This window comes from Coenobita brevimanus, chromosome 19, assembly GCF_032717465.1.
Source record: "Coenobita brevimanus isolate Jiangsu-jjx chromosome 19, ASM3271746v2, whole genome shotgun sequence".
Lineage (NCBI taxonomy): Eukaryota > Metazoa > Arthropoda > Malacostraca > Decapoda > Coenobitidae > Coenobita > Coenobita brevimanus.
In genome coordinates, this window is record NC_136972.1 from 145,875 (window position 1) to 163,218 (window position 17,344).

At 42.9% G+C, this 17,344-nt stretch overlaps 1 protein-coding gene across 1 annotated transcript in view; it reads right to left on the minus strand.

Moving 5' to 3' along the window:
- LOC145391602 (sodium-coupled monocarboxylate transporter 1-like) overlaps positions 1–16,837 on the minus strand; it is a 32,677-nt gene extending 15,840 nt beyond the window's left edge. Inside the window, exons 1-6 of the mRNA XM_080266146.1 lie at positions 16,609–16,837; positions 16,015–16,148; positions 12,419–12,607; positions 9,163–9,314; positions 8,587–8,727; positions 7,313–7,531 (exon numbers count right to left, since the gene is read on the minus strand). Coding sequence (XP_080122272.1) covers positions 7,313–7,531; positions 8,587–8,727; positions 9,163–9,314; positions 12,419–12,607; positions 16,015–16,148; positions 16,609–16,837 — 1,064 coding nt within the window. The remainder of the gene's footprint in view (positions 1–7,312; positions 7,532–8,586; positions 8,728–9,162; positions 9,315–12,418; positions 12,608–16,014; positions 16,149–16,608) is intronic.
- Positions 16,838–17,344: the final 507 nt, after the last annotated feature.

The following is a 17,344-nucleotide window of genomic DNA, read 5'->3' on the forward strand; positions in this document are numbered from 1 at the left end:
AGTTCAAACAAATGGACAAACAAAGGTGTGTACAAGACATCAAGATGTAGAGACTGATGAACCAAAGAATTAGGAAATGATTGCACTGTATTGAAGATCCTTGCAAAGAGTTATGTATGATTCAGTTATGACATTATCTCTCATATTGCTGTGTATGCACTTACTGAGATGAGTTATCTCAAAGAAAAAGACCTGTTCAATACTGGCCTCAACTCAGGTGTGGAACAGTGTCCCTTGTGGGACACACTTTTAGCCTTTAGCAACTTCAGTGCAGTTACTGGCACTGACAGGGAAGGCTTTGAAGATTGTGTATAAGTAGGTCCCCATGGCTTTAGAACCAGGATTTTCAATAGTTCTAACTTTCTATATTTTAAAAAATCCCATAAGTTGAAAATTTCTGCACCCAGATTCCAGAAGCCTTATCTTCACTGCTGGACTTGTTATTTCATTGTTGAAGGGGTTGCTAAGGAGACTAACTACCTTGTTGTAAGAACTCTGGAGCATCCTGCAGAACTGCTTGGTTTTCAGGAAAACAGAGTTCTTTACTGCAGTTCACAGGCTTGATGTTGCTGCTCTAAGGCTACAGATGAAATATGGGAAAATCTCGGGATGCCATATATAACTATTCAGTCTTGAGTATGGAATGCACTGATGAGTATGCAGTGACAGTCAGGATTCAGGTTGGTGTGGTCAGTGCTGTTGATGGCCCTTTTGAATGGAAGGGTACTCATAAGTGTGTTACTGTGGGAGAAGCTGATGAATGTGTTGTTGAGTGCCCAAGATCAAGTAGGGGATTTGTCTCACCAGGGATGCTAGCAACAGTTGATGGGTTATGCTTCTAGACTGGCTAGGGACTGAGGGCCACAAAGATTTCTGGCTTGTCGGTCAAGAGTTTTACCAAGAACGGACAAAGAGAGGTACGTCAGGGAAAATCATGAGGAGTTAGAGGGTGGCTTTCAAGTATAGTAAAAGTCCTGTAATCCGAATGCCAGGGGGCCGAGGGTCTTTCGGACTATTTTTTTTTTTTTTTTTCAGATTAATGAGGGGACCTCTGAAAACATCAGAAATATGTACAGGATCATTAAATAAACACTTAAAATGATATGGGTTATTGTTTTACTCACCGGAAATGCAAAGAATTGTAGATGAATAGTTGCAGGCAGGTAAGTACATCCAAGTCGAAGAGCAAGTCCAAGCCAGATAAATCTTTAGATAAAACCCAGAAAGATTTGAAAAAGCCCAGAAAAAAAAAATCGCCCTGCAATATTCGGAGTATTGGGATGTTTGGATGATTGGTGGTCGAATTGGAGGACTTTTGCTGTAAATGACGTTCGACCTGCTATCAAGCCCTGAAGAAACTCTGCTCCAGACCTGCCTCTCAGGTTAACTCTGCTGAGATAGTAGGTAGATGGCTTGTGTCTAGAGTGAGTGACTAGAGGGCTCATTGGCCTGAATACTTAAAGCAGTTGTGTATAGCAGAACCCAGCATGGAGCTTCCATCGGCTGATGTGCAGTCGCTAGCTGCCATCACACCAGTCTACAATGCCATGTCTTCCTTAGATGAATACAGGAAGGCAGTGACAAGGCTGAAATGTGGTAGGGCGACTGGTCTTTGTGGCATCCGGCCAAACTGATCAAAGCTGGGGAAAAAGCCATATATTGGGATTACTTGCAGTAATGTGGGGGTGAGATTGTAGTGGAGTGGATATGGAAGTTATGTAGGCTGGCTTGGGAAGAAGGAAGGGTTCCAGAGGACTGGAAATCAGGTATAATTGTTTCTTTATACGAAGGGAAAGGGGAGAGAGAAGTATGTGGCAAGTATGGGGGTATTTGCCTTCTTAGTGTGACAGGAAAAATATATAGTAGAATACTCAGTGACAGGGTTAGGCATATAACGGAGAAGCCAGTTGGAGAAGAACAAGGGGGATTTAGGAAGGGAAAAGGGTGTGTAGATCAGATATTTGTTCTAAGATGTTTAGTGAAGCAGCAAGTGTATGCTGCCTTCATTGACTTGGAGAAAGCTTATGACAGAATAGATAGGCAAGGTATGTGGAAGTTATATGGAATGGAGGGGAAATTGTTGAGTGCTGTGAAGAGTATGTACGAAGGAGCTAGGGCTACGGTGCGAGTGGATGGTGAGCTGAGTGAGTTCTTTCAGTGTGGGACTGAAACAGGAATGTGTGATGTCTCCATGGGTGTTTAATATATACATGGATGAGGTTGTAAAGGAGGTGCAAGGTAGGGCAGTGGATGTGGAGGTGGCTCTAATGAATGAGGGTGAGATGTGGAAGATTCCAGTGTTGCTCTTTGCTGATGATACAGTGTTGTTGAATGAAGATGAATGGGAGTTGCAAGGTTTGGTGAATGAATTTGGCAGAGTGTGTAGGAAGAGGAATCTGAAAGTTAATGTAAACAAGAGTAAAGTTATGGTGTTTGAGTGGAATGAAGTCACGGAATGTACAGTGAGGTTCGATGGTGAGGATATGGAGAATGTGAGTGCATTCAAGTACTTGGATAGTGTGATGAGTAAGGATGGAACTTTTGGGGATGAAGTGCTTGAAATGGTACAGCAGGGAAGGAAGGTTGTTGGTTCACTGAAAGCAGTGATGAGAAATAGGGAGGTGAGTATGGAAGTTAAGTTGTCACTGCATGATAGTAATGTGATCCTTACCCTGACGTATGGAAGCGAGGCATGGACCTTGCTAGAGGAGAGCAAGTCAAGAATGAGAGCAGTGGAAATGAATTACTTGAGTGGAGCATGTGGAGTGATATGGAGGGACAGGTTGACGAATGAAGTAAAGGAACATTGTGGGGTGGTAGTGGATGTGGTTTAGAAGATTAGGAGAAATACACTGAGGTGGTTTGGACATGTGGAGAGAATGGAGAATGAAAGACTGACTAAGAGGGTGTATGTAGGTGAGGTGGGGGGAGGGAAAGGGAGGGGAAGACAGAGGATGCATGAGGTGGAAGGATGGAGTTGAGAGGTATATAAGGGAGGGGGGAGTGAGTTGGGGGGAGGGTAGGCAAATGGTGGGTGACAGAGCGACTTGGAGGCGTTTTGTCTGCGGCCACCCTTTTTACGGGATTAGGGCGTCGGGCTATGGATAGATAGATAGATAGACTTGCAGTAGTAGAAGTTCTTCGATGTACTGGTATAATTCCTCCTGACTTGACAAGGTATTTGGTTAGCTCTGTTTGGGAAGGAACGGAGATCAGTGCGACTGCGGTAACTAACATGGTGTTATGGTGTTCAGTGCTCCAAGAAAGGGTCTTGCTCATATGCTGTTGATGGATATCCAGGACCATTAGCTTACGATTCAGAAGCCTCGGCAATCTTCACCCAAGAAGTCTACACTTGATTGGATTCTAACCATTGTGAGTTTCAGTAAGGGCTGCTGGCAGCCTGCATCAGTCTCAAGAAGGCGCTTCACTCAGTAAATGTGGCAGCAGTAGGAGGACTCCTATTCCCCTGGCACCCCCACAGTGATTATCCAGTTGATAACTGGCTTGTATTTAACACTGTGTGTGTGTGTGTGTGTGTGTGTGTGTGTGTGTGTGTGTGTGTGTGTGTGTGTGTGTGTATGTTCTACTGCTTGCCCATTGCGTTTATTTCTTTCATTTTTCAGTGTGAGAATAATGATGAAAAGTGTGACGGTCATGACGAACGATGTGATAGTGATGATCAGGATCGAATCCAAGAATATTTTAAGATGTTGTCCATACACAGTCCCAAAGTGATGAGCAATTGGCAGTTGGTATCATTTGCTCTTTTATTATATTTTCAGACTTTTGACCCGATGATAAAGTGCTGTGAACATGGATGTGAATATTGTTTGTGTATCGGTATTGTTCGTAACTTTCGTTTCGTTTATAAAGGCTCCAGCGTGCTTCCATGCTCCGGCCTTGGTCACCTAATGGTGTCTCTCCACGCTACTTGATCTCTGGCAGCTCCCTATTTAGTCCTTTATCCATGAGGCCACACTCTGTAACTTTTCCCAGGTCTTTTTCGGTCTGACTCTCATAACCCAACTCCCAACGTGAATAGGTTGTATCACATTTCTAACTTTCATTCATTTTTTAAGGATCTAACACGTTTGCATGAATCGGCCTTGGTCATCTAATGGCGGCTGTCCATGCTGCTCAATCTCTGGCAGCTTCCCTATTCAGTCCCTTATCCCTGAGGTCACACTCAGTGACCTCGTCCCAGGTCTTTTTCGGTCTACCTCTCGCAACCCCCAACATCAACACGTCTCAAATTCTGCAGCCAATTATCATCCCTCATCCTCTACACATATCCAAACCATCTCAATCTACTGCTGTTCATCACAGCACCAATACACTCCAGTTCCATCCTATCCCTCAACTCTTCCACTGTAAACCTAGCCCTCCCCTCTCAGGTCACACACAAGGGAGCACTGCACATCCACATAATCACTGTCATCTCTATACGTTTGAGCCTGCGACTATCCTCTTCCTTTACTGCTCAAGTCCCACTACCATACAGCATTACACTCCAAACACATGCTGCATACTTAGATCCCTTAGCATGGAGGGAGAGCCTTCTCAATGTCAGGAGAGACAACAGCTCCTAGAACTTCTTCCGACCACTCCCCACTCCAGCCACAGAGCTATCTCCTTCCCCACCTCCAGCACATAACATGTCTCCCAAATAAAACTCTTCAACACACTCAAGAGACTCACCAACAAGTTCAATCCTTTCATGCCTGACAATCTCCACCTGCTCTCCCCGACACACCACACACATGAAATCAGCATTTTCTCGCAGTCTACCTCTAATACCACCACATCTCTCATGCACCCACTTATCATAGACACTGCACAAGATGGAATTACTTCTCACGCCCTTGTGGCAAAGCGCACATGGCCACTCACCCTCTTCTTTGACAGTACCGCCCCCAGCCCTGGATATCATCACTTTTGTTTTATGTGCATTTGCTCGTAAGCCCTTGTGCCCCATACCATCTCTCCACTTCGTAAATCTTTCCTCCGCCCCTATTTCATTCTCTGCAGTCAACACCAAATCATCAGCATACAATATCTCCCACGGGAGTCCATTTCTGAAGTCACGTGAGAGGGCTTCAAGTACCATGATAAACAACAAGAGGCTCAAGACTGACCCCTGATGCACACCAGCATTAATGGAAAGCTCATCACTTAACTCTCCATTCACCCTTACCTGGGTGCGAGCACCCACATACATAGCCATAACCACCCTAACCAGCCACTCCTCCAGCCCAAGCTTTCTCATTGCCCACTTCACCACCTCTCTAGGGACTCTGTCAAAGGCCTTCTCCAAATCAACAAAAACAAAGTACAGTTCCCTTTTCTTTCCTATATATCTTCCTGAAGCTGTCGAACAATGAATATAGCATCAGTGGTCCCTTTGCCTGGCATTAACCCAAACTGCATCTCATCAATATTCACTCTTTCTCTAATCATACCTTCTAGAACTCTCTCCATTACCTTCATTATTTGGTGTAAAAGCTTTATGCCTCCATAATTTCCTTTTTCCAGGGCATCACCCTACCTTTTGTACACATTTCTATGGAGGAAGAAAATAATAAGGGAAAGACCCAATTTGTGTGTGTATATTGCAGAGTGACGCAAATAATGCTTCACTAAACTCATGTGGCAGTATCTTATGTGTTGTGGGGATGGCTTAGTCTGCTAGTATGGGCGCGGATGATGGAATATGCGTATGAAATAAATATGCGATGCAGGGTAGATACTGGTAACACTGAGTGATGATAAAGGATGTAAGAGTGATGATAAAGGATGTAAGAGTGATGATAAAGGATGTGAGAGTGATGATGGATGTGAGTGATGACAACGGATGTCTGAGTGATGATACAGAATGTGAGAGTGATGATAAAGGATAGTATTGATGGATATCAGAGAGAAGATAAAGGATGTGAATGATGATAAAGGATGTGGATGAAAGCGATGATAAAGGATGTGGATGAAAGTGATGATAATGGATAGTGTTGATGGATGTGAGTGATAATAAAGGATGTGGATGAAAGTGATGATAAAGGATAATGATGATGGATGTGAGTGATGATAAAGGATGTGGATGAAAGTGATGATAAAGGATAATGATGATGGATGTGAGTGATGATAAAGGATGTGAGCAGTGCCGTACCGAGGGGGGGGGGGCATGCGGCCATGGCTCCCCCTTTTGCAAATTTTCTATCTATCTATCTATATCTATCTATCTATATATTTATTTATTTATTTTATATATATATATATATATATATATGTATATATTAGTTTATTACGGTTGTAAAGTTGTTTCATAGAAACGTGAGCATTTGAATTTTAGTAATATAAGGTTATTGGAGAGACTGAATCACAGCTCAGTGGCACAGAGTACTGAAAAATGACTTTAGAATATGCTATACTTATGTCGTTTACCCATTCCGTATTGCCTGAAAGTGATCATAAAATTGGCCAAAATGCAAAATTTTCTGGGGAGGGGGGCCTTCAAGCACCCCCCCCCCCAAACCCCCTAGCTGTATGGACTCGCTGCGCTGGCCAAAGTCATGGGCTGCACAGTAAAAAAGATACAAATATATATATATATATATATATATATATATATATATATATATATATATATATATATATATATATATATATATATATATATATATATATATATAGGCCCCCTTTTCAACTTTCTGGGTACGCCACTGGATGTGAGAGTGATGTTAAAGGATGTGAAAGTGATGATGTATGTGAGAGTGATGATAAAGGATAGCGATGATAAAGGATGTGAGTGATGATAATGGATAGTGATGATGGATGTGAGTGATGATAAAGGATGTGGGTGATGATAATGGATAGTGATGATGGATGTGAGTGATGATAAAGGATGTGGGTGATGATAATGGATAGTGATGATGGATGTGAGTGATGATAAAGGATGTGGGTGATGATAATGGATAGTGATGATGGATGTGAGTGATGATAAAGGATGTGGGTGATGATAATGGATAGTGATGATGGATGTGAGTGATGATTAAGGATGTGAGTGATGTTAATGGATAGTGATGATGGATGTGAGTGATGATTAAGGATGTGGGTGATGATAATGGATAGTGATGATGGATGTGAGTGATGATTAAGGATGTGGGTGATGATAATGGATAGTGATGATGGATGTGAGTGATGATTAAGGATGTGGGTGATGATAATGGATAGTGATGATGGATGTGAGTGATGATAAAGGATGTGGGTGATGATAATGGGTGCTGATAAGAAAAGGAAGAACTACTACGTCACCCACCTAAGGACGCCGCCATAGACAGCTGCCACAAAGACCCCAGGAACGCCAGTGAGGTGACCCAACTTCTGCATGACCAGGTAAGGGATCACCTGGTCGGGTTTCTGTATCCTGCCTGATGCCAAGGGATCGCAGTCTCTGAAGGCAGCATAGGCAACCAGGCCGGAGAAGTAGAACAGACCCCACAGCAGCCACACACCCACGGAAAAAAAGATGACCAACCTGTGGGAAAAACACGTAAATTAAGGATTAAATGGTACCAGCATATACCTTTTAACAACCACACACCCACAGCAAAAGCGATGACCAACCTGTGGTAAAAAATTAAAAATTATTAGATATACTAACAGAGAAGTACAACAGACCCCATAACAGCCACACACCCACAGCAAGAGATGACCAACCTGTAGTAAAAACAAGAGGCTTACGAGGTCCATATAAATTAAGCATTGGTGAGTGTATGTCAATGAAGTACCCTGTAGTGAGTTGAAGCACTGATCTTCCGAGCACTACAAATGATAGTTCGTGTTTAGTGTTGGGACGATACGTGGATTAAGCAGTGTTATGCTGGGCCAGTATTTGTACAGTTTATGTGAATTCTGTGTTTTCAGCCCTTACCTTGAGGATTTTTATACGCATATGAAGTCTGCTTTGAATTTTAACGTATGTGAATCTGAATACTTAAATATGCAATGTGTCCACACTCACTCCTCAATATGCAACTCCATGAGAATGCAGTGGGGTTACGCATTTTTGATGTGCCTGTCTTCTCTACGGATATCCACACACCCTTCTTACCCTCAGCGTATTCCCTTCATTCATTTGACTGCCTTGCATCCACTCTCGTCTTCCCTTTTCCCCCACTGCCCATTCAACATAAGCATCCCACAAAATTGAACCTTTCTTACTCCTTGCTACCCCTGCATTCCTAACCACGCACTCCCTTCATCAGTTCCACACGTTTTCCAGATCCATTTATTCCTAATTCACTGACTCTAACTCATCTTTTCCCTCGGTACCCATCTCACTGCTTTCACTTTAAACTTCGCTACTTGTCATTCCCGTTGTCCCCTTCCTCTCTATCCACCACGTTCCTCGCAGCTATATCTTTTATACCACAGTCTTACGATGAATGAACTTCCACCATCACCTCTAACTGCTTTCGTATCTATAACACTTCTAAGCATCTTTCTAAAAATATTACAACCAGTTAGTTTCCCTTAAATAGGAACGTAGATAAACCGATGGATAGAGAGATGTAAACAAGGCCATCTAACCTTTGTGCCATAACGAGGTTGCCGATGGAAGCAAATCTCTGGTAGCTGGGCTGGTTGATGACAATGACTTCCAAGATGAAGTAAAAGCCAAGCACGGTGGTCGACCAGAAGGTGTGGCGCACGAAAGGACTTGTGTTCATGCTAGGGCAGAAACAGGAGGCTGTGGTGTGGCCTGTTACTGTATGGTCATATATATTTTTTTCTCCTTTTTATTTCAGTGTCGTTGAATATTATAAAGCCGACTCTAACGTTAACTCTTACCTGTATGACTTTATGGCTTTTTTTTCTTTTATAATTTCAATCACGCTGAATTTTATGAAGCTGACTCGAATAAATGGGCTTTATTATATATATGGGCAATATATGACAGTAGATTGTCTTTATTGAAATTAAAAGCACACCATAATTTTATCTCCTCTCAACACACACACACACACACACACACACACACAGAGTTTTGTGCTTCACGGTTAAAATACACACATTTCCCCTATCACAAGAATCAAACGGTACTCCCATTGCAGATTCTGGCGCTTTCCGTCATTTGGAATTTGCTCCGAAGTAACGGTGACTCACTTGAAGAACTCTATCCTGGAGCCCTGGTCAGCTATGGTCCAGACATTGACAAGACCAATTTCCTGGCAGCAGATGATGACCACGACCAGCACCCCGCCGAACATGAGCAGCGTTTGCATCACATCAGTATACACCACGGCCTTCACACCACCCTGCAACCACACAGCCCCGTCGGTTAAGGAAGCTCCCTAACGCCTTTTCCCAAGCGATTTATTTTGTTTATTACATTTTACTGTCCTCTTTTGCGTTATGTAACTCCTTCAAACATAGCCATACATAAATAACGTACAAAAGGATATTAACCAGCCACATCCAAAAATAAATCGCTAAGGAAGAGGTGTTACGCAGACTCCTTACCTGACGACATAACAGACTACATCTACCTCTCACTTAACCCCTTCCTTACGCTGACGTCTTTTGTAGTTATTCTTGATAGCCACGAACGATTTTATTATTATTTTTTGTGTTTACTTTGGATAGACCTCCGAGGGAATTAATGAAGGCTATATCTAACCCCTCCAGTTGAGAGAGAGAGAGAGAGAGAGAGAGAGAGAGAGAGAGAGAGAGAGAGAGAGAGAGAGAAATCACCCAACCTGCATATAATTCCGTAAAGATTGATATACCGACACGAGAAATAAGTCCTCGGTTTGAAAGGCTTAACAGCTACACTCATTTTCATCCATTCTATTTCACTTTTGTATTTCACGTTACCGACTCATTTTCAAGCAAGGAGCATTTAGTGAAGATCAAGGTGCTATCCAAGTCGCTTCTGTGCTGACAAAACTTATATAATTAGCCTATTATACATTTTTTTTCAAGTTTTTTTTTTTCTATACAGGCAAAATGTCAATGTTTGATTTCTGGATTACATAAGAGAATGAGATGAGGCTCCAGTATTCTTTCCAGTGTTAATAATATAGGACTAGCGTTTGAATATCTCTAAAGGGTGAATGATTCTTGTTGATGGTTCTCCAGACCACAGAAGTAGTAGAATTAGTCTCAGCAGGAAACCTTACCTGACATGAGCTAATCTAAATGGTTAAAGAATGTGAAGGACCCACGGAGATCTGCATGACCTAAAGGAGACTAAGTAGACGAATGGACTTAACTGAGCATGACCTTCCTAACCTAACATCACATAACAAGGCCAAATGGATGATACAGACCCAACTGCACTGATAAACCTGACTGTAAGAAAATGTTCTGGAAAGAGGTGAAAAGAGTAAGACAGAGTGGAAGTGAAGTTAGCAGGGGAGTGAAAGATAAAAATGGTAGATTAATAGTGAACAAGGGAGAAAAAGTGAGCAGATGGAGAGAACACTTTAAGGAATAGTTGAACATAGAGGATGGAAGTAATGTGAGTATATGTGGCTGGGGAATGGCTGGGAGAAGGAGGGAGGTGAGAAGACAGGAAGATATCAGTAGGCTAGAAGTTGTGGAAGCAATGAAGAAAGTTAAATTGGGGAAAGCCCCAGGAATTGATGGAGTGTGTGGTGAAATATTGACGCATGGGGGAGACATAGTAGTAGAATGGATGTGGAAGATGTGCAAATTGGCCTGGGAGGAAGGTTGAGTTCCGGAGGATTGGAAGTCAGGTATAATTTTTCCCTTGTACAAAGGAAAAGGGGAAAAAGAGATATGTGGTAATCATAGGGGCATTTGTCTTCTTAGTATAATAGGAAAAGTGTATGGTAGGATACTTACTGACAGAGTTAGGGAAATAACAGAGCAATTAGTTGGAGAAGAACAGGGAGGCTTTAGGAAGGGAAGAGGTTGTGTAGATCAGATAATTATTCACTCTTAGATCTTTCGTGGAAAAGTTTCTAGAGAAGGGAAAGAAGCTGTATGCAGCTTTCATGGATCTGGAGAAAGCATATGACAGGGTGGATAGACAAGGATTGTGGAAAGTATTAAGAATATATGGAGTAGATGGGAGATTGTTGAATGCTGTGAAAAGTATGTATGATGGTGCTAAGGCTGCAGTGCGTGTGGATGGTGAACTGAGTGAATTTTTCTCTTTGAAGGTTGGGTTGAAACAGGGATGTGTCATGTGCCCATGGTTGTTCAATCTGTACATGGATGGGGTAATAAAAGAGATACAAATTAGGGGAGTGGATGTTGGAGTGGCCCAGATGAGAGAAGGTAGTGTTTGGAAAGTCCCTGTACTGTTGTTTGCAGATGATACTGTGTTGTTGAGTGAAGACGGAGGGGAGCTGCAAGGCTTGGTGGATGAGTCTGGGAGAGTGTGTAATAAACGGAGTCTAAAGGTGAATGTAGGGAAGAGTAAAGTGATGGTCTTTGAGAGAGGTGAAGTTAGTGAATGTACAGCGAGGTTGGATGTGAGGAATTGGAAAATGTGTGTACGTTTAAGTGCTTCGGTAGTGTGATGAGTAAGGATGGAGGTTTGGAGGGTGAAGTGCTTGAAAGGGTACAGCAGGGAAGAAAGGTTGCTGGTTCCTTGAAAGCAGTGATAAGAAACAGGGAAATGACCATGGAAGTGAAAAAGTTACTACATGACAGTATTGTGATACCAACTCTAACGTATGGAATTGAGGCTTGGACGTTGTTGGAAGGGCACCAGTCAAGAGTGAGAGCAGTGGAAGTGAGTTATTTAAGAGGAGCCTGTGGAGTCACATAGAGAGACAGGCTGACAAATGAGGATATAAAGGAGCGTTGTGGTGTGGATGTGGATGTAATAGGAAGCGTTAAGAGGAATACACTGAGGTGGTTTGGCCATATGGAGAGGATGGAAGGTGAAAGACTGACGAAGTGTATGTGAGTGAGGTGGAGGAGGGGAGAGGGAGGGGGAGGCCGAAGATGAGATGAAGGGAAGGGGTGGAGAGGTATATGAAAGAGGTGGGTGTGAGTTGGGAGCAGGGCAGTGAAATGGCTGGGGGACAGGGCGACGTGGAGGCGATTTGTTTATGGCCACCCCGAACGGGATTGAGGCGTCTGACAATAGATAGACAGATGGATAGATGACCCCAAATGAACTGAATTTAGGTGAACGGAATGACGTGGACCAAAATTAAGATGGATCTGATATGTGAACTGCCCTGATCTGATTGATACAGCCATACTTGTACCAAACATGTGATCGACGGGAGGACCTAAGGCTCAGGGTCCGTACAACGCTCAGACTCGGACACTAAAGCAGACCTAACCCAGTGCTTTGTTTCATCTCGTCGATCACATGTTTCAAGCAAGTTTGGCCGTACACTGAGACTGCCTGACTGGTTCCCGCCTTGCAACTCACCACAGAAATGTAGAAGGTGCACACGAGCCCCATAAGCACGATGGAACCAAGAACAGAGAGACCGGTGACGGTGGAGAGAGCCAGGGAAGGCGCGTAGAGACACACCCCCATATAGAAGAACATTACAATAAGCTGACATATGGTTCCAAGGAGACGCACTGCCCTCGACTTGAACCGCAACTCCAGGTACTGTGACAGAAAAAAGGCATGGGCTTTATGATGTGGATTGAGGTATTTTATTATCACTATTGGTAGTAGTAGTAGTAGTAGTATTGGTGGTGGTAAAGGTGGTGGTGGTGACGGTGGTGGTGGTGGTAGAAGTGGTGATATTATTATTATTATTATTAATATTATTATCATTATCAATTATTATTATTATTATTATTATTATTATTATTATTATTATCTGCGGTAGGTGGGGGTGCTCACCATCCACTCACTCGATGTAGTGCTGCTCTCGGGTGTCTGCCCTTTCCTCACCTCCATCCTTCATTCCTTCCATCCTCTTCTGTCTTTTTTTCCATCATTCTTTCCTCGTGCTTCTGCCTACGGGTAACTTTAGACTCCCTCTTCTTTCATTCCTTCATTCTTTCCTCTTCCTTCTGCCTGTGGGTGACTCTACACTGCGTGACAAGCCAAATGGTTTCCTGTACACCAGGAAACCATTTACTAAACTGGGTGGTGACCATATAACAAGATTTTGGCGCCTGGTGGTTTAGTGAGTAATTTCGGAGCTCCAATCGGATTAAGTCGGTGATGGTTTATATCCAAGGCAAGGTTGGGGTAAATTGCTCACGTAATGCCACTCAAGGATGGGTGAGGCTGATCACTCTCATCTTAAATGCCAGGACCAACTTGCCTAGCCCCGGGCTCCTACGCTCCTCATGGGGCAATGTAGGACTGGATGATGATATTAGTAGTAGTAGTAGTATCATTATCATTATTATTATTATTATTATTATCATCATCATCATGATCATCATGATCATCATCATCATCATTCCTATCTCCAAACAATATATTCAGATTAAGGGCGATGTATCAAACGCTTGGGAGGCAATTTACCCCAGTTAAAGCTGTTATTGGCACACCTTCTTAACCCGTCACGTCCCGAGGTTTTCCGCACCTCCAACATCCCCCAATCCCAAGGTATTTTTGATTTTTTTTTTTTTTTGGCTAAAACCTCCGCTTCTGGTGAGAAACATCGAAAATTCATAGAGAAATCGCTCACCTGAGGTTAAAAATACTCGATCCAGGTAGGAGTTCCTCCTTACCTGACTGGGTTTTCTAACATGCTGGCACCAAAGAAAACGAGTTCTATGGGAGGGTAACTATTTCACACAACTCATAAACGGTATTTATTTATTTACTTGTATGAATTGATGTGTAGTATTTTTTTTTTTTTTGTGTCCGACTCTGGGCATAGGCTTCACAGCCTGCTATCAAGGCCCAGCAGTCCTCCTACATACCATACACCTCTACATGTCACCACTTCGGCGCTAACACCCACCGTCCATATTGAATACATGCTAGGGCTGTCTCATACAGGACTGGTGTATTGGTATTAGCGGGGGTATTTTTACGACATGTCGGCGGGTCTTCTGGTAGATCAGTAAAGGCTGATTTAATGAAATTCAAATCCTTAAACTGGTCCCTGCCCCAGCCGGGATTTGAACCTGGGTCCGTTAGGACCGCATGCCACCTCTCTACCGGTAGTATGAGAGTATATTGGTTTTCAAACAGTAATATAGGCATTATAAGCATTGTTTCACTCACTAACTAATCACCATACCTGACCTTTTTTTGCCACATTACCTGATCATCATTTCTGACTGTTTCTTCTTCTAATGCTATGTAAACTTTGTCCTCCACATTGTCATTGATTGGGGAATCACTCTGGCCCTGAATATCTTTACTGGCCAGGTCACTGATGACAGGCGAATTGCCGAGACAATGGCGTGAGGGGGGGAGGGGGGAGGTTATGCGGTGTAAGGCATTGTCCCTGCTTGGCATCTTGTAGAGGAATAGAGGAAGGTGTCCCGTGTATAAGTACGAAAAATCACAAGCGAAAATTGAAAATTGTGCAAATTAGGGACCTTGCAATTGCACGACGTACCAGTACGTCGCCGGGACTGGCAAATGCAAAACGTTGCAACATACCCATACGTCGACGGAACAGGGCGGGTTAATTTAAATACACCAATCTGCCTCTAAGGAAAACTAAGAGTGTACGTCATACGAAGTAAATAACCACTACGAAGACACATATATCTTTTTTTGTTTAATCTTGCAATGCTTCCAGCTTGAACCCATCTCCAAGTACCCCCAACACAATGGCGTGAGTTTAGTGAACATACATGGCCATATCATTGAAACTGAGTACCAGTACTTTTTATTATTACTATTATTATTGTTATTATTATTATTATTATTATTATTATTATTATTATTTACAGAAATTTCTCAAAGATTTAAAGATCATGTACAGTCAAAGAAGCAACGGTCTTCCTAGTTCTGTCTAAAAAAAAATGACAACTTGCGAAATGCCTTGAAAAACCCTACCGGTACTAGTGTGTGTTTCAGGTGGTTCGATATTTCCGTTATGTCTTTGTCACAGTTTGGAAGATACTTGTGTGTGTCTGTACAGTAACGTGTTTGAACTTTTTTTTTAATCTTTACTTCATCCCATCATGTAGGATGCAGGCCAATCACATCTAACAGTAATGAAAAGTGTTTCCCCAATAAGTCCAAACTGAAGGTTTGTTTATATTTTCGTGCACTCAGCTTTTATAATGCAGGTCCTTAATACCTGCACCATGATTACGTCTTTGTGATTCGTGCACTACTTTCAACTTGAACCACAGCTGCAGGTGCAACATCACAAAACCGGGAGTTTACTGGGCTCTCACCAGGTTATAAATGATATTATAGAGAATTGCCTGAAATAGGAAAATAACAACGAAATAGCCACCAAATGCCCAGGCTATGATAGTAGGAACCATGCATGTCATGTGAGGTGCCCTCAGTGCTTGCGGAGGATGTCAAGAGAAAAGACGCAGAACAATAGAGCCTCACCATTTTGTGCCTGCCTCACAACCCTGCCATCCAGTTTGGTGCCAAGCTCACCGGGATGTTAACCCTTCACCACCGTACCCGGACAGGTTGTGGCACCCAGCAGCAGCCACATCATACAAAGGGGGCGACCTCCCCAGACCACAGCGTGAGAGGAGACAAAACCATCATCAACTGGGTGCCACCTGCCTCAAACAGACTGCTTCCACTGACACAGTAGTGATCCAGACCGTTTGCACTGCCACGGTGGCCACTCAGGCCAAAGTTACCCTCATCCAGGTTGTAAAAGAGTATGGCAATTTAGACCAAGTTAGTGAAAAGTATGACATTATAAACCAGTTTAGAAAAGAGAATGACAATTTTAGACCAAGTTAAAAAGAGTATGGCATTTTAGACCAAGTTAGAAAAGAGTATGGCATTTTAGACCAAGTTGGAAAAGAGTATGGCATTTTAGACCAAGTTAGAAAAGGACATGTCAACTTTACACCCAGTTAGAGTGAAAAGAGTGGAGGCCAAACACTGACCTGACTAATGGACACAAGACGCAGGTTGTAGAAGAGTGGAAGGGTGAGCTGGTGGGTGACGATGCTGCCCAACACCACACCCAGCAGGGTGACCCCTATTTGTGACCCGTATAAGTACACTTCAGTGGCATTCCCTGTAGAAAAATGGGGATGGGATTAAAATGAATTTAGGGAAATACTTTGAGAGAATGGGAGACTGACTAGAAGAGTTTATGTGAGTGAGGGGGTGGAATGGGAGACCAAGGATGAGATGGAGAGATGGAATGGAGAGGTTGTAGAATGAGTGACTGAATGGAAGAGTGCATGTGAGTGAGAAGGAAGGGGAGAGGGAGACCAAGGATGAGATGAAGAAATGATGTGGAGAGGATGGAGAATTAGAAACTGACTAGGAGAGTTGTTGATTCCTTCAGTTTTCGCCATTAATATTCTGCTATGACTCATTTGACTATCATGTTAATTTACTGAAAGATTTGCTTATGGAAGAATGTATAGGAATTTATTGCATCACTCGTGTTGTTGAATAGTGAACCCTAGAGAGAGAGAGAGAGAGAGAGAGAGAGAGAGAGAGAGAGAGAGAGAGAGAGAGAGACTAACCTAGTACAGATATAGCCGATATGATGCCACCAAGGAGAGAGAGTGCCACGGGGCAGGGTGTCATGGCGCCGCTCCCCAACAAGTACTCCTGCGTGGACTCCTTGCCGCGACTCCTGTAGGCTGTCCACACCCCGATACCGAGCGACACCACCAGCATGAGACTAAACACAGCATAATCCACGATGCTGAAGTGCTCAGCAGCGTGACTCTCATCCGCTGCCGACGCCATCACTCCACTACCCCGACACTGCTGCCAATAAAGACGATATTGATTACGTTCAGTTCACGTTCTGTAAACGGTTTTTTGGCTCTAGGTTTGACTGCCATAAATAAAGCATCGAAAATTAGGCACAGAATTCTTACCTGTCGACTGTAGTTAAGCGATTTAATTTCTAAGATCCATTTTTCTCCAAAAATACGATACGTGGAGCATTTTATCTATCTGTATATCTGTCTATATCTATCTACCTATCTATTCAGACGCCTTAATCATGTTGTCATAAGAGACTTTGTAGTTACTATGTAGAGAAGTTATATAGATTAGACTTGTGGATGAGCGGTTGTTATACTTGAGTAGCTTTGTAAGTAGATAATCTTCTTTCCCATTTGTCATTCAATGACAAGGAGAGGTAAAGAATAGTATGGGACTATTTTTATCTGTCTTGGAAAATATTAACAAGTCTTTCAGACAGAGTGAAGTATAAAGTAGAGTCCCGGGAGCTATCTCCCTCTCTCG